The sequence below is a fragment of the Heterodontus francisci genome, unplaced genomic scaffold (assembly GCF_036365525.1).
Source record: "Heterodontus francisci isolate sHetFra1 unplaced genomic scaffold, sHetFra1.hap1 HAP1_SCAFFOLD_2320, whole genome shotgun sequence".
Taxonomy (NCBI): domain Eukaryota; kingdom Metazoa; phylum Chordata; class Chondrichthyes; order Heterodontiformes; family Heterodontidae; genus Heterodontus; species Heterodontus francisci.
The window spans coordinates 2,904-23,588 of NW_027140735.1; the positions used below are offsets into that span (position 1 = coordinate 2,904).

Below are 20,685 nucleotides of genomic sequence, written 5' to 3' on the forward strand. Positions count from 1 at the left end.
ATAAGAAGAAATAATTGGTAGAAGAACTGGAGGTGACATGAGGAAACAAAATTACACAGCGAGTTGTTACAATCTGGAATGCACTGCCTGGAAGGCTGGTGGAAGAAAACTCAGTCGTAACTTCCAAAAGAAAATTGGATAAATACTTGAAAAGGGAATTTTTTATGGGCTATGGAGAAAGAGCGAGACAGTGGAAATAATTGGATAGCACTCTCAAAGAGCTAGCACAGACTCCATGGACCGAATGGCTTCCTTCTGTGCTGCATCATTCTCTGATTGTAGAATTCTACAATTCTTCCTCTGCTGTCTAGACTGTCTCAGGGTCTGACTCTCCCTCCACTGTCTAGTCTGTCTCACTCTCCCTCCGTGGTCCAGTCTGTCTCAATGTCGGACTCTTCCTCCGCAGTCCAGTCTGCCTCACCGTCTGACTCTCCCTCCACCATCCAGTCTGTCTCAATGTCTGACTCTCGCTCCATGGTCCATCTGTCTCAATGTCTGACTCTCCCTCCACTGTCTAGCCTATCCCATTGTCTGACTGTCCCTCTGCTGTCCAGTCTGACTCTCTGTCTTGTCAGTTGAGTGAAAAATTACTGTTATAGACAGTATTGCTGCTTAAGAATGTAAATTTGTCAGCAGTTTACTTTTTACCGAACAACAGCTGAGTGAGAGCATAGCCCTTCACCTGCTCCATCTGTGCTGGGTCTCAATCCAGATATTTGGTGAAGGGACATCATCTGTAGGCACTTTTTTACCTTAGCTGAATGGAGCTGGTAAAAGGACATCTCCCCCCACCCCATCTCCATCAGCTACATTTGTAAGTTTACAACTGCACCTGATGGCAAAACGAGGTAACTGCCTTCAAACATCTTACTCCAGATAAGGTGGAATGACTGCTTCCAGGCTGGATAAAGCTATTGGAATAATGATTCTGGTGTTGGTCTGCTAGAAGCACTGCCCCAGGTTAGAACGCCAGTATGCTGGACACGAGGTGGACTTGGTAACAAAGCCCCGACCCGCTCAGTGCTGCAAGTGTGGCGCGACTCAGTGACCCCCACAGCTCACCCCGGTACCAATCTCCGGCAGGTCTGAAGGGAGATATAATAAAGGAGCAGTGTTAATGGTTTTGGCAAGATTGGGGTAGGTGATTGAGGGAAGCTGTGCACAGAAGTGACTCGCCCAGGCTGGATCAAAATAGAAAACCTAAAGCAAAATCCTGTGAATGCTGGAAATCTGAAATAAAAACAGAAAATGTTGGAAACGCTCAGCAGCATCTGTGGAGAGAGAAATGGAATCAATGTTTCAGGTCAATTACCTCTCAACGTAAGACATGAAACTAACGCGCTACTTGGTCTCTTTCAAAGATTATCGTTCTGACCGTCAAAAGCCGCTTACATTGGGTTATGTGCTGCGCTGGTATTGCTGTTTCTTCTCAAAACCTTAATGATCCGGCAAAGCTACTTTACACTAACTGTCCGCTGCCTTAGGCAAGTGCGCCAGGAGCCGGCAGTGCCAGTTTGCGAGCAAAGTCACATTTGCGGTCAGATCAACACTAGGACTTCAGTGAATCGCAGACTGATAGTCATACAATTGGCCAACCTGCTGCTGTTTCTCACAGGTCCCAGCCCTGTATTCTTGATCGTGATGGAGTATTGTGAGCTGGGGAGCCTGCGCAGGGTGCTGGAGGGAGAACAGCAGCTCAGCTGGGAGAGACGTGTTCGCATGGCACTGGACGCTGCCAGTGGCCTGTACAGGTAGGCTGGCTTTGTGACAATTAGGAAATTGGTAGAATGAAGAGATTAGGTCAAGCTTTATGTCGCCTGACTGGTTTATTCCAACGGTCTAGTTTACCCTAATCCAATATAGAGGTAATGTCATTGGGACGAGAAAGGTGGGAGTTGTGCTGAGTCCCTGATCTGATATTTTCCTACTGCCTGACTGCATCAACAACAGAAATTTACAATCATGGACTGTTTAAAGACAATAGAACATGCCAAGGGTCTTCACAGAGGAGAAACAGGTAGCAACAGATAGGAGAGATGATCAAAAGTGTGGTAAAAGGTTAAAGGGTGATTGAATCGAGGTGTTTTAAATGATAAAGCGATTCGATAGGGGAAGAAAGGGAGAAGCTATTTACTTTTGTGGAAAGAATTCAGAGCAAGCGGGCACAATCTTAAAATTACAGCTCAGTCATTCAAGAGTGAAATCAGGCAGCACACTTTCACACAAAGCATTGGTTCAAATCTGGAACTCTCTTCCCCAAAAAGCTGTGAATGCTGGGACTTTTAAAATTTCTGGATTGAGACTGACAGATTTTTATTGGATAAGGTTATGAAGAGAATTGGAGAAAAGGCGGGTAAATGGAGTTGAGGTACAGATCAGTCATGATCTTATAGAATGGCAGAACAGGCTTGAGGGGCTGAAGGTCCTACTCTTGTTCCTATACCATAGGTTTTGAGAAGTATTTTAAAGGTATAAACAAATTACTGTGGATACAGGAAATCCACAACTCTTCCGTGCCCTACGCCACTTTAAAATTTTCCTGTTTCCTGGGCCAACGACCTCCTTTTCACCATGGACATTCAATTCCTCTCCATCTCCCACCTCACCAGGATGGTCTGAAAGCTCTCTGTTTCTTTCTTGAAAGGAGGCCTAACCAATCCCCACCCACCAACACCCTCCTCCACCTGGCTGAACCTCTACTCGCATTGAATGACTTCCCCTTTGACTCCACTCACTTCCTCCAGATAAAAGGTGTTGCTATGGGAACCTGTACAGATATGAGACATACCTGCCTTTTTGTGGGATATGTGAAATATTCTTTGGACCAGAAAAAGAGGTGGGGGAGGGTCCCTGAGTAGGACTGGAACAATGATGACTGTATCGGTGGTATTTCCTGCTCTCACCATAACTGGAAAATTTCATTCATTTTGCTTCCAGTTTTCACCCTTCTCTCACTTTCACATGTCAGTTTCCAACTCTTCCCTTCCTTTCTTCGAATTCTCTGTCTCTGCTTCTGGGGATAGGCTGTCAACGAATATATACTATAAGCCTATCGACTCCCACAGTTACCTTGAGTACACTTCCACCTACCTTGCTTCCTATAAGGACTCCAATCTCCATTCCATTCTCCCAGTTTCTCCATCCCCTTAACATCTGTTTTGATGATGCCACCTTCTGTACCAGTTCTTCTGATCTGTTCTCCTCTTTTGTCAAGCAAAGATTCCTCTCCACTGTGGTCGACAGGACCCATGACTGTGCCCCTTCCATTTCCCACACTTCTGCTCTCACCCTTTCCCAGAAACGCAATAGGGTTCCCCTTGTCCTCACCTTCCACCCCACCAGCCTTCATTATCAATGGATCATCCTCCGTCATTTCCAACACCTGCAGCGTGATTCCACCACCAAACCCATCTTCTCCTCCCCTCCCCTTTCAGCATTCCGAAGGGATCATTCCCTTCGTGACACCCTTGTCCATTCTTCAATCACACCCAACAGCCCCTCCCATTCCCGTGGCACATTCAAATGTAAGCACAGGAGATACAACACCTGCCGTTTTACTTCGTCCTTTCCCACCATCCAAGGCCGCAAACACTCCTTCCAGGTAAAGCAACAATTTACTTCTTTCAATTCAATATACAGTATTCACTGCTCACACTACAGTTTCCTCTACATTGGGGAGACAAGTCACAGATTGGCTGATTGCTTTGTGGAACACCTCCATTCAGTCCACAAGCATGACCCCGAGCTTCCAGTGACTTGCTATTTTAATTTACTGCCCCACTTGCACTCTGACCTCTCTGTCTTCAGCCTCCCTACATTGTTCCAATGAAGCTCAAGTAATAGCATCTCACCTTTCAATTAGGCACTTTATGGCCTTCCGGAATTAATATTGAGTTCAATAATTACAGATAATAATCACTGCTCCCATTTTTTCAGAAAGCAGCTGTAGGTAATGACTTTCCATCGATCATCTTCCCATTCACACCTACTCTAGATTCATCTCTTGTTTCTTTACTTGTCTCTTTACCAACCCCTTTTGTCTTGTATCATCATTCCTTTCTCATTTAACCTCTCCTACCCTCCATCCTATCACAGAACTTCCCTTTTGCTCTGTCCTCCTCTTCCCCCCGTTTTCCCACCTCTGTATTTACTTAAATCTTTTACATCTCTGACTTTTTCCAATTCTGTCGAAAGCTCGTCAACCTGAAATGTTAGCTCTGTTTCTCTTTCCACAGATCCTGAGTATTTATTTCCAGTACTTTTTGTTTTTGTTTTCATTTTAAAGGCATAATTGCTTTAGAGAGTAGGGCTCAAGCAACTGAAAGCTCTGTCATTGATGGTGGAACAAAAAGAGGGTGGGATTAAAGGGAACGAGAGTCAGAGCAGTGAAGGGTATGGAACAGGATATGTGGCTGAAGGAGGTTACAGAGAGGGGATAGGGTGAACCCATAGAGGGATTTATGGAGCAGGATAAGGATTTTGAATTTGGTGTATCAGAAGGCAGGGGCGAGGAAATGGGCAATGGTTAATGGAACCATAGAACAATTACAGCACAGAAGGAGACCATTCAGTCCATTGTGTCCACACCGGCCGGCAAGAAAACTAGCTGCCCAATCTAATCCCACCTTCCAGCACCTGGTCCATAGCCTTGCAGGTTACAACACTTCAGGTACATGTCCAGGTACCTTTTAAAAGAATTGAGGGTTTCTGCCTCCACCACAGTTCCTGGCAGTGAATTCCAGACACCCACCACCCTCTGGGTGAAAAAGTTTTTCCTCATGCCCCTCTAATTCTTCTACTAATCACCTTAAATCTGCGCCCCCTGGTAACTGACCTCCCTGCCAGGAGAAACAGGTCCTTCCTGTCTACTCTATCTAGGCCCCTCATAATTTTATAGACTTCAATTAAGTCTCCCCTCTGCCTCCTCAGTTCCAGAGAAAACATCCCTAGCCGATCCAAACTTTCCTCATAGCTGCAACCTTCAAGTCCTGACAACATTCTTGTAAATCTCCTCTATACTCTCTCCAGAGCAATTATGTCCTTTCTGTAATGTGGTGACCAGAACTGTACGCAATACTCCAGCTGTGGCCTAACCAGCGTTTTATACAGTTCCAGCATCACATCCCTGGTTTTGTATTCTATACCTCAGCCAATAAAGGAAAGCAATCCATATGCCTTCTTCACCACTCAATCTATCTATCCTGCCACCTTCAGGGACCTGTGGACGCGCTCCAAGGTCTCTCACTTCTTCTATCCCTCTCAATATCCTCCCGTTTATTGTTAATTCCCTTGCTTTATTTGCCCTCCCCAAATGCATTACCTTATACTTCTCTGGATTGAATTCCATTTGCCATTTTCCCGCCCACTCAACCAAACCATTGATATCATTCTGGAGTCTACGGCCCTGACAACATCCCAGCTGTAGTACTGAAGACTAGAGCTCCAGAACCAGCTGTCCCCCTAGCCAAAATGTTCCACTACAGCTACAAACAGGCATCTACCTGACAATGTGAAAAATTGCCCAGGTATGTCCTATGCACAAAAAGCAGGACAAATCCAATTCCGGCCAATTATTGCCCCATCAGTCTACTCTTAATCAAGGTGTCATCAACAAGACGATTAGGTGGCACTTACTCAGCAACAACCTTCTCACTGATGCTCCGTTTGGGTTCTGCCAGGGCCACTCAGCTCCAGACTTCATAACTGTCTTGATCCAAACATGAACAAAAGAGCTGAATTTCAGAGATGAGATGAGAGTGCCTGTCCTGACATCAAGGCAGCATTTGATCGTGTGTAGCGTCAAGGAGCCATCACAAAATTGAAGTCAATGGGAATCAGGGGGAAAACTCTCTACTAGTTTGAGTCATACCTTGCACAAAGGAAGATGGTTGTGGTTGTTGGGGGTCAATCATCTCAGCCCCAAGATATCACTGTAGGAGTTCCTCAGGATAGTGTCCTAGGCCCAACCATCTTCAGCTGCTTCATCAATGACCTTCCCTCCAACATAAGGTCAGAAGTGGGGATGTTTGCTGAAGACTGCACAGTGCTCAGTACCAGTCACAACTTCTCAGATACTGAAGCAGTCCATACCAGCATGCAACAAGATCTGGACAATATTCAGGCTTGGGCTGATAAGTGGCAAGTAGCATTTGTGGACAGAAGTGCTAGGCAATGACCATCTCAAATAAGAGAAAATCTAACCATCTCCCCATGACATTCAACAGCAATACCATAGCTGAATCCCCACCATCAACATCCTGGGTGTTAACATTGGCCAGAAACTTAACTGGATCAGCCATACAAGAGCAGGTCAGAGGCTGGGAATTCTGCAGTGAGTACCTCACCTCCTGACTCCCAAAAGCCTGTCTACTATCTGCAAGGCACAAGTCAGGAGTGTGATGGAATACTCTCCACTTGTCTGGATGAGTGTAGCTCCAACAACACTCAAGAAGCTTGACACCTTCCAAGACAAAGCAGCCTGCTTGATCGGCGCCCCATCCACAACCTTAAACGTTCACTCCCTTCACCACCAGCGCACAATGGTAGCAGTGTGTACCATGTACAAGATGCCCAGCAGCAACTTGTCAAGCCTCCTTCGACAGCATCTTCCAAACCTGCAACCTCTACCAGCTAGAAGGACAAGGGCAGCAAAAGCATGGGAACACCATACCTCCAAAATCCCCTCAGATCACACACCATCCTGACTTGGAACTATATCGCTGTTCCTTCACTGTCACTGGATCAAAATCCTAGAACTCCCTTCCTAACAACACTGTGTGTGTACCTACCCCACACAGACTACTGCGGTTCAAGAAGTTGGCTCACCACCACTTTCTAAAAAATGCAATTAGAGATGGCCTTGACAATGATGCTCACATTCCAAGAACAAATAAATAAAAGGTGCTGTGTGCATGTATGTTCTGTGCTTGAGGTCTGCTTCCCGCCATATTGATCGAGGCTCCTGTACACTTGTCTGAGGCCTGTGCCTGAAACAGTCATTAGGTCCTTTGTAAATGCAATAGCGGGGGATAATGCCTATATGAGGCCCCCTCTGGAACTCACAGCCCCAAATTCAATTTTCTTGGCTGCTGCCTGCCACCACTGATACTACAGGTTGTGTGCACTTTATTGCAGAGTATGGGCTTGATGGGCTTAAAGAACTATTTCATGTTGCATGATTTCTTAATTTTGTACAGCACACCTAGCCCCAGATGTTCCACTGAGTACATCCAGGCAGATGCTTAGGTTCAGAATATCTGCCTTGTGCCGATTGGGCTGCTGAAGTTCAGCGGATGCTGAAGTTGCTCACCACCAACTGATTGGAACTGCCATTCGATGGGGTGCAGTGCTCTGGTGAGGAAGATGGTGGCATTTCAATCACACATCCTATGGAGAATTATGCTGCTCGCCACGTCATTCATCAGGACTTCATTGTACCTATTATCAACCAAGCAAAGGCCGAACAAACTCGTGATTATCCTGGGAAGTAGGTGGATCTGTAAGGACTTGTGGTGCCTTCAACAGGACACATGCAGTAATGGGGATTTGAAACCAAGTCCATCCTCCATACCAGACTTCACTTGGTTAGTCTGCAGTATGAACTCTGGATGCTCGACTTGGTTCATTTATGGAACCTGAAGGGGTAGCCTTGTCGCGGGGAGCTGGAATTCTTCCCACAAGGCTCCAGATAACCCTGCAGGCCAATGCCGTGCATGGTTATAGCTGGTTAAATTCTAGCAGTACCCCTGGGCACACTTGGGGGAGCCCTAACCCTATGCCTAATCTCTCTCGACATTGGTAAGTGGGGAGTGTCCCTGCAGGAACACATTGGGCAAAAGAAAATTCTCTGGGTGTCTTGGTTCAGAGACTCTTAAACATAGTGACGGGTTTCCATATTGTCAGATATGTGGCTGGCTAACACCTGCTACTTCCCTCTTGGACCCCGGACTCAGGGCATCTGCCGTGTGGCTGCACTCCTGGATCTCAGCACATGGACCTGTACCTTTCAGACATCTATTTCAAGGTCCTTGCAATTTAATAAAAACACACTCAGACACTTCAATTCATACAGGATTGGCAGGTCTTTCTACCAGCGGATTGAACGGAAGGTCGTTATTGGGTGAATTCTGATGAAAGGTCACAGAGACCTGAAACATTAACTCTGTTTTTCTCTCGACAGATGCTGCCTGACCTGCTGCGTATTTGCAGCATTTTCTGTTTTTGTTTCATTGTTGGGTGTGTTTAGTGTTACAGTAATGTCCTTTTGTTTTGCTTTGTTGCAGGATGCACCAATCAAATGAGAAGTTCAAACTTCACTGCTCTATTGACAGTACCAGGTTCCTGGTAGACCACGGTCTTAGAGTGAAGGTTTGTTGATGTAAACGATGAAGATCCCCATTAATGCTAACCCTAGGGCTATTCAAAGACTCCAGCATTGGAACTAAATTCCCTGTACTTTGCTGAACACTGGGCCTGCTCCCTTGGTCCAGTGACTGTAGCTTCATTCCTGATAGTTTCAGATCTTTCCAAAGTTCTGTCCTCAAGCTTGTTTCCATAGCGACCGTTTCCTGTCAGTGTGGCCTATATATTCCCATCCCCCAGTTCGGGTCCCTTTGCAGAAGAAATGGCCCCTCGCCATTGTGTCTGCGTCCAACTCCACAAAGTCATCAACATCACCTGCTTGAACAAGAGCTTTCAGAGAGCCAGAGAAACAGAGAGAAAGGAACAATAGGGACATTAAAGTTTTTGATTTTGTTTTTAAGAAGCCTGACACTCCCTCAGTACTGCACTGAAGTGTCAGCCTAGATTATGTGCTCAAGCCCTGGACTGAAATTTGAATCCACTCTTTCCTGTCTCAGAGATGAGAGTGCTACCAACTGAAGTGAGCTGGCAGGTAGATAGTAGGAATGATGCACAACAGTTTTAACAAAAGATCCATACCTGAAAGATCTGTCTACAAATGCTGCCTGATCTGCTGAACGTTTACAGCATTTTGTTTTTGCTTTTGTTTCAGATTTGTGGTGTCTGTATGCTTTGCTTTTTGCTCAGGTAGATAGTTCGGTCTGTCACGGCTTCAGTGGACCAACAGCACCTGTATCTAAAAAAGCTTTGGGCTGTGGCAGGAGCAGAATATATGCAGGACCAGAATTTAAGCAGAACTGTAACGTACGCAGGGCCAGGATATACGCATGACTGTAATATATGCAGGACCAGAAGTTAAGCAGGACTGTAACGTACGCAGTGCCAGTATATACACATGACTGTAATATATACAGGACTGTAACGTATGCCGGGCCAGTATATACACATGTCTGTAATATATGCAGGGCCAGAATTTAAGCAGTTTTATATATTACGCAGGGCCAGTATGTACACATGACTGTAATATATACAGGACTGTAACGTATGCCGGGCCAGTATGTACACATGACTATACTATATGCAGGACCAGAATTTAAGCAGGACTGTGCCCTCTTGCACACTGTTCCATTTGTGCTTATCTGCTCGGCCTGTGTGGAATTTTTTAATCTTGTTTGCTATGAGGTAACTAGGTTGGAGGAGTCTCTTGTTCTGCTGCAAGTGGAAATCAGGATGGTCATTCTCAGAGCTTCCTTCCAATATTTCCCAGAAAGTCAGAATCCTTGGTTATGCTCCAAGGAGCCATGTAGTTCCTGAACCAGTTGAGATGCCCAAACAGAGACATATACTCCTTTGAATCAGGAAGGCCCTGCTGTGACTGGCTTGGCAGAATGGGTGAATGTGGAGCAGCAGGAGTGGAACCTTTCTAACCTGGATGTATGACTGAGGGAAGTGTCTGGCTCACTGAGCACAGACCCAGCTCTTCGTAAGCAGGGTGTGATTTGATCAAAAATTTCAAGATATTAAGGAGAACAGTGTATTTCTGCTGGTAGGGGAGTCTAGGACTAGGGGGTATAGTCTAAAAATTAGAGACGGACCTTTCAGGAAATTAGGAAACATTTCTACACACAAAGGTCCGAAGTTTGTGGCGCGGCGGAACTCCCAGCAGCGGGCTGAAAAGGCAGGGGATCCCGTTTCGGCCTTTTCGAGCACACCCACCTCGGGGCGATCTTATGTTGTTTCGGCACTTAAGTGCCCAATGCCAGGATCACGGGGATCTCGCCTCCAAGAGCTGCCAGACAATCAGCGGGCCAGCAGCTCAGCAGTATCAGGAGCAACACCGGGAGCAGTGGCCACAGTGAGTACTGCAGAGGCCTTGGACCCAGGCCCAGTGCTGGAGCCTGGGCCAGACGTAGGTGAGGCAGGGTAGCTGGGGCCAGTCCAGAAGGCCCCAGTTGGGGGGGTGTGGGGGAGAGTGGTGGGAGGATGGGTGTTTTGTGCAGGGGTGGTGGGGTCCAGGGATGTGGAGCTTTTCTCAGCTGTGGTCCTCCATGGGCCACAATCACCCACAGAGCCACAGAGGAGGGACCCCCCCCCCCCAATAAGCCCGCAGGAAGGGCACCTCATTTTTCTGGGCAACCTTCCCACGTAACGGAGGCAGTCCCCACCGCTGGTTAAATCCCAGGAAGAGGAGGGGCAGGAAGAGGCCTCAATTGGCCTCTGGGCGGGAAACCATTGTCGGCCTATCCCGCCCCTGACAAAATCATTTGGAGATGAGGAGGCAGCGGGCCCTCCACTCCCGCCTCCCATCGCAATTCTACAGACCCGCCCCCCCTGCACCTCCAACTCCATCTCGCGAGGGCCCATAAAATCCAGTCCAAAGTGTGGTAGAGGTTTGGAACTCTTTTCTGCAAGCAGCAATTGATGCTAGATCAATTGTTAATTTTAAAATGAGATTGATAGATTTGTGTTATCCAAAGATATTAAGGGATATGGGGCAAAGGCAAGTATCTGGAAGTCAGGTAACAGATCAGTCATGATCTCATTGAATGGTGGAACAGGTTCAAGGGGCTAAATGGCCTACTCCTGTTCCAACGTTCCTAAGTGTGGATTGGGGGCACAATATTGAGGGTGTGATGTCCATCCCAGCATTTGCTTCATTCTTTCTCTTTTTCTGTGTTTAGTTAGGAGGCTTGGACCTGGCAAAGACAGAGACCTCTATCCGACGGATCAGTGTTGCCAATCAGAGATCCCACCTGGTACCATACATCTCACCGCAGCAGCTGTGCAACATCCACTACCCATATGACAAGCCCTGCGAAGTGTACAGGTAAGAGTTTAGGTATGATCATTGCAGCTAGAGAATGGAGAAAGTCATGGTCAAGCCGCAACCGATATTGTAGCTGTTAGCATCTGAGTGTGCAACAGGGCAACTGTATCAATATGCAATGGGGGTTCAATGTGTAATATTGATTAAACATAACAGGTTGTGGGGCAGTGTTAACCGGGGTGGTGCATATTAGGGGCTATGTCTGTAGCAGGGGAACAATATCAGTCTGTAATGGTGGTTCAATCTGGAAAGAAGATCAGACTGTAAGAGGCAAGGGGGTTCAATATGTCACAGATTGTGTGGAGCCAATGTGCAACAGGAATCAGAGTGTAGTGGGCTTTTGGTGTGCAATCATGGATCAGTTTTTAAAGGGAGATCAGTGCGTAATGTGGAACATCAGTGCGTAATGGGGAATCAGTGCGTAATGGGGAATCAGTGCGTAATGGGGAATCAGTGCGTAATGGGGGATCAGTGTGTAATGAGGGAGCAGTGTGTACTGTATGGTTGCTAAATTTGCTGATGACCCAAAGATAGGTAGGAAAGTAACTTGTGAAGAGGACATAAGGAGGCTACGAAGGGATATAGATAGGTTAAGTGAGTGGGCAAAGATCTGGCAAGTGGAGTATAATGTGGGAAAATGTGAAATTGGCCATTTTGGCAGGAGGAATGAAAAAGAAGCATATTATCTAAATGGTGAGAGATTGCAGAGCTCTGAGATGCAGAGGGATCTGGATGTCCTAGTGCATGAATCATAAAAGGTTAGTATGCAGGTACAGCAAGTAATCAGGAAAGCTATTAGAATGTTATGATTTATTGCAAGGGGAATTGAATACAAAAGTAGGGAGGTTATGCTTCAGCTATACGGGGCATTGGTGAGACCACATCTGGAGTACTGTGTACAGTATCGGTCTCCTTATTTAAGGAAGGATGTAAATGTGTTGGAGGCAGTACAGAGAAGGTTTACTCGACTGATGCCTGGAATGGGCGGGCTGTCTTATGAGGAAAGATTGGACAGGCTAGGCTTGTATCCGCTGGAGTTTAGAAGGGTAAGAGGCGACTTGATTGAAACATATAAGATCCTGAGGGGTCTTGACAGGGTGGATGTGGAAAGAATGTTTCCCTTTGTGAGAGAATTTAGAACTGGGGTCACTATTTAAAAATAAGGGGTCACCCATTTAAGACAGAGATGAGGAGAATTATTTTCTCTCAGAAGGTCGTGAGTCTTTGGAATTCTCTTTCTCAAAAGGCAGTGGAAGCAGAGTCTTTGATTATTTTTAAGGCAGAGGTAGATAGATTCTTGATAAGCAAGGGGGTGAAAGGTTATCAGGAGTAGGAGGGAATGTGGAGTTGAGGTTACAATCAGATCAGCCATGATCTTGTTGAATGAGAGCAGGCTTGAGGGGCCGAGTGGTCTACTCCTGCTCCTTATTCGTATGTTCGTATGGGGGATCAGTGTGTAATGGGGGATCAGTGTGTAATGGGGGATTAGTTTTAAATGTGAATCAGTATGTACTGGGAGATTGGTTTGTAATGGGGTATCATTGTGTCCTGGAGGATCGGTTTTTAATGAGCGTTCAGTATGTACTGGGGCATCAGTGTGTCCTGGGGATCAGTGTGTCCTGGGGATCAGTGTGTCCTGGGGATCAGTGTGTCCTGCAGATGTGCATACTGGGATATTAGTTTGTAATGGGGGATCATTATGTCCTGGGGGATCAGTTTATAATGTGAATCAGTGTGAACTGGGGGATCGGTGTGCAATGGGAGATCAATGTGTTCGGGGGATCAGTTTGTAATGGGGGGTCATTATGTCCTGGGGGATTGGTTTATAATGCGAATCAGTGTGTTCTGGGCATCAGTGTGTTCTGGGCATCAGTGTGTTCTGGGGATCACTTTGTACGGTGGGATCAGTGTGTTCTGGGGGATCAGTGTGTACTGGGGGGTTAATGTGTTCTGGGGGATCACTTTGGTACTCTGAATCAGTGTGTTCTGAGGGATCAGTGTGTTCTGAGGGATCAGTGTGTTCTGAGGGATCAGTGTGTTCTGGGCATCATTTTTGTCATGGCGATCAGTTTGTGCTGTGGATCAGTGTGTTCTGGGGGATCAGTGTGTTCTGGGGGATCAGTGTGTTCTGAGGGATCAGTGTGTTCTGGGGGATCACTTGGTACTGGGAATCAGTGTGTTCTGGGGGATCACTTGGTACTCTGAATCAGTGTGTTCTGGGCGATCCGTTTGTTCTGGGGGATCACTTGGTACTGGGGAATCAGTGTGTTCTGGGGGATCACTTGGTACTGGGGAATCAGTGTGTTCTGGGGGATCACTTGGTACTGGGGAATCAGTGTGTTCTGGGGGATCACTTGGTACTGGGAATCAGTGTGTTCTGGGGGATCACTTGGTACTGGGGAATCAGTGTGTTCTGGGGGATCACTTGGTACTGGGAATCAGTGTGTTCTGGGGGATCACTTGGTACTCTGAATCAGTGTGTTCTGGGCGATCCGTTTGTTCTGGGGGATCACTTGGTACTGGGGAATCAGTGTGTTCTGGGGGATCACTTGGTACTGGGGAATCAGTGTGTTCTGGGGGATCACTTGGTACTCTGAATCAGTGTGTTCTGGGCGATCCGTTTGTTCTGGGGGATCACTTGGTACTGGGGAATCAGTGTGTTCTGGGGGATCACTTGGTACTGGGGAATCAGTGTGTTCTGGGGGATCACTTGGTACTGGGGAATCAGTGTGTTCTGGGGGATCACTTGGTACTGGGAATCAGTGTGTTCTGGGGGATCACTTGGTACTGGGGAATCAGTGTGTTCTGGGGGATCACTTGGTACTGGGAATCAGTGTGTTCTGGGGGATCACTTGGTACTCTGAATCAGTGTGTTCTGGGCGATCCGTTTGTTCTGGGGGATCACTTGGTACTGGGGAATCAGTGTGTTCTGGGGGATCACTTGGTACTGGGGAATCAGTGTGTTCTGGGGGATCACTTGGTACTGGGAATCAGTGTGTTCTGGGGGATCACTTGGTACTGGGGAATCAGTGTGTTCTGGGGGATCACTTGGTACTCTGAATCAGTGTGTTCTGGGCGATCCGTTTGTTCTGGGCGATCCGTTTGTTCTGGGGGATCCGTTTGTTCTGGGGGATCCGTTTGTTCTGGGGGATCCGTTTGTTCTGGGGGATCCGTTTGTTCTGGGGGATCAGTGTGTTCTGGGGGATCACTTGGTACTCTGAATCAGTGTGTACTGGGGATCAGTGTGTTCTGAGGGGATCAGTGTGTTCTGAGGGGATCAGTGTGTACTGGGGGATCAGTGTGTTCTGAGGGGATCAGTGTGTACTGGGGGATCAGTGTGTTCTGGGGGATCACTTGGTACTCTGAATCAGTGTGTACTGGGGATCAGTGTGTTCTGAGGGGATCAGTGTGTACTGGGGGATCAGTGTGTTCTGAGGGGATCAGTGTGTACTGGGGGATCAGTGTGTTCTGGGGGATCACTTGGTACTCTGAATCAGTGTGTACTGGGGGATCAGTGTGTACTGGGGCATCAGTGTGTTCTGGGGGATCACTTGGTACTCTGAATCAGTGTGTACTGGGGGATCAGTGTGTTCTGAGGGGATCACTTGGTACTCTGAATCAGTGTGTACTGGGGGATCAGTGTGTACTGGGGCATCAGTGTGTTCTGGGGGATCACTTGGTACTCTGAATCAGTGTGTTCTGGGAGATCAGTGTGTTCTGGGCGATCAGTGTGTTCTGGGCGATCAGTGTGTTCTGGGCGATCCGTTTGTTCCGGGGGCTGAGTGTGTTCCGGGGGATCAGTTTATACAGAGGGATCATTTTGTACAGGGCAATCCGTTTGTACTGGGAATCAGTGTGTTTTCTGGGGATCTAAATGTACTGGGGATCAGTATACACTAGGTGATCAGTTTGTAATGGCCATCAGTATGAACTGGAGATTAGTTTGTACTGGGGGATCAGTTTATACAGAGGGATCAGTGTGTTCTGGGGATCATTTTGTACAGGGCGATCCGTTTGTTCTGGGGCTGAGTGTGTACCGGGGGGTCGGGTGTGTACCGGGGGGTCGGGTGTGTACCGGGGGGTCGGGTGTGTACCGGGAATCAGTGTATTCTGGGGGATCAGTGTGTACTGGGGGGTTAATGTGTCCTGGGCGATCATTGTGTCCTGGGCGATCATTGTGTCCCTGGGGATCAGTGTGTTCCTGGGGATCATTTTGTACAGGGCGATCCGTTTGTTCCGGGGGCTGAGTGTGTTCCGGGGGCTGAGTGTGTTCCGGGGGCTGAGTGTGTTCCGGGGATCATTTTACACTGGGGGATCAGTGTGTTCTGGTGGTCAGTGTGTTCTGGTGGTCAGTGTGTTCTGGTGGTCAGTGATACTGGGGGATCAGTTTGTGCTGGGGAATCAGTGTGTTCTGGTGGTCAGTGGTACTGGGGGATCAGTGTGTTCTGGTGGTCAGTGGTACTGGGGGATCAGTGTGTACTGGGGGATCAGTGTGTACTGGGGGATTAGTGTGTTCTGTGGATCAGTTGTGCTGGGGGATCAGTGTGTACAGGGGGGTAGGTTTTTCATGGTTATCCGTGTGTACTGGTGATCAGGTTGTACTGTGGGATCAGTGTTTAATGGGAGAATGGTTTGTAATGGGGATTGGTTTGTGATGGGGCATGACTGCCAATTTTTCATTGTACTGTCCCCTTGTGGGTGATGATTGACAGGTAATTGGTGCTTGAACCCTGGTTTTATCTGATTTTTCCCTTTCAGTTTTGGGATTGTCCTATGGGAGATAGCCAGCCGTAAAACACCATTTAAAGGTAAAGAGTAAAATCTTCTGCATCCAACTAATCTTTCTTTTCCTGTTTCATTGGAAAGGTGCTGTGATATTGTTGGTATGAGGCTGTATCTGATATTGAATGGGTGCTGTCTGGAGCTCAACACTGTCTTTTTTTTATTCTCTCCTGGGATGTGGACATGGCTGGCAAGGTCAGAATTTATTACCCATCCCTGATTGCCCTTGAGAAGGTGGTGGTGAGGCGCCTTCTTAAACACTGCAGCCCCATGTGGGGTTAGTACATAGTCAGAGCAAGTGAACCCACAGTGCTGTTAGAAAGGGAGTTCCAGGATTTTGATCCAGCGACAGTGAAGAAACGTTCCAAGTCAGGATGGTGTGTGACCTGGAGGGGAACTTGCAGGTGGTGATGTTCCCATACATCTGTTGCTCTGAGCCTTATAGGTGGTCCAGAGCTCAATTCTGTCTGGTGCTGGATGGGTAGTATTTGGTACTGTTTGACAGTGTGTCTTGTACGGTTCTGGTGTTGAAGGCTGTATGGTGCTGGGTGACTGCTGCCTGATAATGGATAGTATTATCTGTTGCTTGGTTCTATTGCACACTGGCTGGATGTTCCATATTGCTGGGTGCTATCACACACTGTTAGGGTGCTCTCTGGTGCTGTGTTCTATCAAACACTGGCTGGGTGCTCTCCAGTGCTGGGTGCTATCGCACACTGGCTGGGTTCTCTCTAGTGCTGGGTGCTATCGCACACTGGCTGGGTTCTCGCTAGTACTGGGTGCTATCACACACTGGCTGGGTTCTCTCTTGTACTGGGTGCTATCACACACTGGCTGGGTGCTCTCTAGTACTGGGTGCTATTACATGTTGGCTGGGTACTTTCTAGTGTTGGGTGCTATCACACGCTGGCTGGGTGCTCTCTGGTACTGGGAGCAATCTCATGCTGGCTGGGTGGTGCTGGTGCTTGGTGAGTGTTGCCTGCCACTGAGTACTCTCATAAGTCTCTGTCCGGCTCTGAGTGCTGTCTCATGCTGGTTGGGTGCTGTCTAGATCTGGATGTGCCTCACACTGGGTGGATGCTGTCGCCTCTGGGTGCTGCCCGGCTCTGGGTGCTATGCTTTGGTTTAATGTAGACTCTCTTTTGCTGGGATTGAATCATTGTTGAATGAGTGTATTGTGGCTGGGCTGTGCTGTGTGCAGGGCAATGTTAAGAAGGCTATGGTAAATGATGAATCAACGTTTATGGATTGGATTCCCGAGGGAAAATTACAAGCATAGATTTAGAAACTGCCTTGATTGAAGGTTTCAGTTTGACTTGTAGGGCTATTCATATAACAATTTCAAGTGTTGTGCCCCATAAATCACATCAAGTGTACAATGTAATCAGCTCCTTTCAACACCCCTGCTTTCAGCTCCTAAGGTCCAGCTCCCTACATCCAGTTCCGTCCAGTCATCTCTGAGTCCAGTTCTTCGATGTCCAGTTCCTTCCAGCTACCTCCGAGTCCAGTTCTTCCCTGTGTCCAGCTCCCCTTAGGGGACTGCCTGTACATTCATCTCCGAGCCCAGTTGCCCCCTGCATTCAGCTTCCTCCATGCAATTCACGCTCCTCTGAGCCTGTCATCTCTCCCCCTCAGATTCTTATCAGGTTTTATGCCTTGTTTTAATTCCATCACACGCCTGGATGTTGGAAATCTGGGCCTTGACATCTTGATTGGCCCCATTGGGTGTGAAATTGAGGCTCACGGGATTTATGGATGGAGCCCATGTTGGGAGTGACTCCGTAGAACATGGGGTAGAGTGGGCTCTAGGTGGGTTCATGCTGCAAGTACAGATATATTGTACAGACAAGGAGTTTGATCACAATGAAATGCAGTTTACAGCCTCTACGTTGCACTGAGGCACAACAACCGTCTTAAAGTCCATCTATGTTGTTGAGCAGATTGTAGCGACAAGGTCATCCGCCAAAAGGTCTGTGAGGAAAAAGTCCGAGAGCCTCTGCCCAGCGACTGTCCCAAGGACTTACATGAGCTGATCGATGAATGTCGTGCCTTTGACCCTTTCGAGAGGCCAAAAGCTGGAGGTAGGCAGCGCTTTTATAGCTGGGGTTCCTGAGCGGGAGGTTCAGCTAAACTGCAGGCAGCTTGTTCATTTTATCTTGCTCATGATCTGTAAAGGTTTGTGTATTGTTCCACACCTCACAGCAGGCAGTATCTACATGTGTCTCCAGCAGAGATCTACAGCCCATCTCCTGAATGGTTCCCCACTACACCCAGTATGCGAACAGATACAGACAGGTGTGTGTGAGGGTCATCCTAGGTTACTAACTGTCCAGGATTGTCCTGGAGTCTCCAAGAATTAAAGATTTATCTTCTATACATTGCTGTCAGCAACCTGGGAGAAAAACTAGAGTTTTTATTCAATTTTCTTTCAACACTTTTGTTCATCAGTTATAAAAATATTGGAGACAGAGGAAAAAGGCTGTTTTACTTGCAGTCAAGACTCATCCAATCTGGTAAGAAAGCGTCTGTTCGCTTTTCAATTGGCATGGGAAGGCACTGTGCCACAAGGATGGACATGTCAGGTGACCTACGACAGGAGTGTGAGGGCAGGACAGTTGGAGGCGGGAGATCATTTGATGAAACTTCCAAGGATACATCAAATCCAAGGGTCACCAAATGAAATCTCCCAGATGAGAACACTCCAAATGGCAGTTCCGACAACAATACTCTCTGTTCACTATGGGTAGGGGTGGAATTGGTCTAGAAGAGTTTCCTTGGGTGTACCCTACAAAGCTGAGGGAGCAGGCACAGCCCAGTGTTCAAGCTAAGATCGCTCTCTGGTCTCCATGAGGCGAAACATGTGATGTGAGGGGCTCTGTCTGATGCCCGGCACTGATTTTTTTTTTATTTGTTCATGGGATTTGAGCGTCGCTGACTAGGCCAGCATTTGTTGCCCATCCCTAATTGCCCCAGAGAAGGTGATGGTGAGCCGCCTTCTTGAACTGCTGCGGTCCATGTGTTATAGGTACATGTGTTATAGGTACATGTGTTATAGGTACATGTGTTATAGGTACACCCACAGTGCTATTAGGAAGGGAGTTTCAGGTTTTTGACCCAGCGACAGTGAAGGAACAGCGATATAGTGCCAAGTCAGGAACTTGTAGGTGGTGGTGTTCCCATGCATCTTCTAGGTGATAGAGGTCAAGGGTTTGGAAGGTGCTGTTGAAGGAGGCGTGGCGAATTGCTGAAGCTTATCTGTATATGGTACACAGTGCTGCCACTGTGCGCTGGTGGTGGAGGGAGTGAATGTTTAAAGTGATGTATGAGGTGCCAATCAAGTGAGCTACTGTCTCCTGGATAGTGTCGAGCTTCTTGAGTGTTGGAGCTGTGCTTATCCAGGCAAGTGGAGAGTATTTCATCACTTGTGCCTTGTAGATGGTGGACAGGTATTGGGGAGTCAGAAGGCGAGTTATGCACCACAGAATTCCCAGCCTCTAACCTGCTCTTGTAGCCACAGTATTTATATGGCTGGTCCAGTTCAGTTTCTGGTCAGTGATGACCCCCAGGATGTTGATGGTGGGGGATTCAGTGACTGTTATGCAATTGAATGTAAAGGGAGATGCTTAGATTCTTTCTTGTTGGAGATGGTTATTGCCTGGAACATATGTGGCGCAAATGTTACTTGCCACTTATTAACTCAAGCCTGAATGTTATCCAGGTCTTGCTGCATGTGGGTACAGACTGCTTCAGTTATCTAAGGAGTCACGCATGGTACTGAACACTGTGCAATCATCAACAAACATCCTCACTTCTGTCCTTAAAAGGAGAGAAGGTCATTGATGGAGCAGCTGAAGATGGTTGGGCCTAGGACTCTACCCAGTGATGGGTAAAACCCCTGATTATTTCTCATGTTGCTTGTCCTGTTGCTGGTACAAAGCACCATGTTCCCTTTACACTGCATGCATGCACAGCTGCTCACAAGCTGTTCCCTTTAAGATATCATGTGTGTGCGTGCAAGCAAAAAAATTTAAAGGTACTGCACATTAAATAAACAGGCTGCGCTCACAAAGAAAATTTAGAATGATCATTGCACAGCTCATAAAACATTCTCTCTCCTCTTTCTTTCAGCTATCGTCGACAGGCTGAAGAACATTCTGAACAGAATTTCCACAGTAACAAAGGAATCATGGGACTGAATCTCACCATTTCATCTGGTCACCATGCTTCACAATCGTTGATGCCAGTTCCAGGCCATTACATTCACATAGGCATCTCACAAAGCTCACTCAGAATCTGGCTTTGTGTAGTGTCGATAGATTGTCTGTGAACTCCCCCCTCATACCCATTAATGGAGCAGCAAAAGTTAGCTAATTGCAATAAAGTGCTTCCTACTCTCCGACTGTCTGGGAGTGATTTCCTTCCTGTTCACACAGCAGGGTTTGCACATTTACCTGCCTTATCCATTGGGTCTGGATTATTGAGCAACGCAGAGCAAATCATTGATTATCGATTATTCTGAATATAAATCATCTGAACCCCTCAATTTGATTCCAACCTGTAACTCACTTACAGGTATCCATTATTCTGTATACAAATCACCTGAATCTGTGTATTAGATTCCAGCCTGTGGCTCACTCACTGAAGCATTGTCTCCACACCCAAATGAGTAAAGAGTAACAAGTTTGAGAAGTAGCCCATCACCAGGCAGGAATCCC

General features: G+C 47.2%; 1 protein-coding gene across 3 annotated transcripts; it reads left to right on the forward strand.

Moving 5' to 3' along the window:
- Nucleotides 1-1,620: 1,620 nt before the first annotated feature.
- LOC137360560 (mixed lineage kinase domain-like protein) lies at nucleotides 1,621-20,366 on the forward strand. Of its 3 annotated transcripts, none has more exons than XM_068025962.1 (7): nucleotides 1,621-1,751; nucleotides 8,283-8,367; nucleotides 11,043-11,188; nucleotides 15,947-15,996; nucleotides 17,911-18,051; nucleotides 18,173-18,265; nucleotides 20,099-20,366. In XM_068025962.1, exons 1-7 carry the CDS (start codon nucleotides 1,642-1,644, stop codon nucleotides 20,164-20,166), a joined length of 693 nt encoding a protein of 230 aa, XP_067882063.1. In that variant the 5' UTR covers nucleotides 1,621-1,641; the 3' UTR covers nucleotides 20,167-20,366. The 3 variants fall into 3 exon arrangements, with proteins under 3 accessions (XP_067882063.1, XP_067882064.1, XP_067882065.1); XM_068025964.1 differs by lacking the exon at nucleotides 1,621-1,751 and adding an exon at nucleotides 9,014-10,216; XM_068025963.1 differs by lacking the exon at nucleotides 18,173-18,265.
- The last annotated feature ends 319 nt before the right edge of the window (nucleotides 20,367-20,685 follow it).

What these genes read in the sequence shown, in the direction of transcription:
- LOC137360560 (XM_068025962.1), top strand. Translation starts at nt 1,642, where the DNA reads ATGGAGTATTGTGAGCTGGGGAGCCTGCGCAGGGTGCTGGAGGGAGAA. An exon ending in AAGCCCTGCGAAGTGTACAG is followed by an intron (nt 11,189 to 15,946) that starts GTAAGAGTTTAG and finishes TTTCCCTTTCAG; the next exon opens with TTTTGGGATTGTCCTATGGG. An exon ending in CGAGAGGCCAAAAGCTGGAG is followed by an intron (nt 18,052 to 18,172) that starts GTAGGCAGCGCT and finishes CACACCTCACAG; the next exon opens with CAGGCAGTATCTACATGTGT.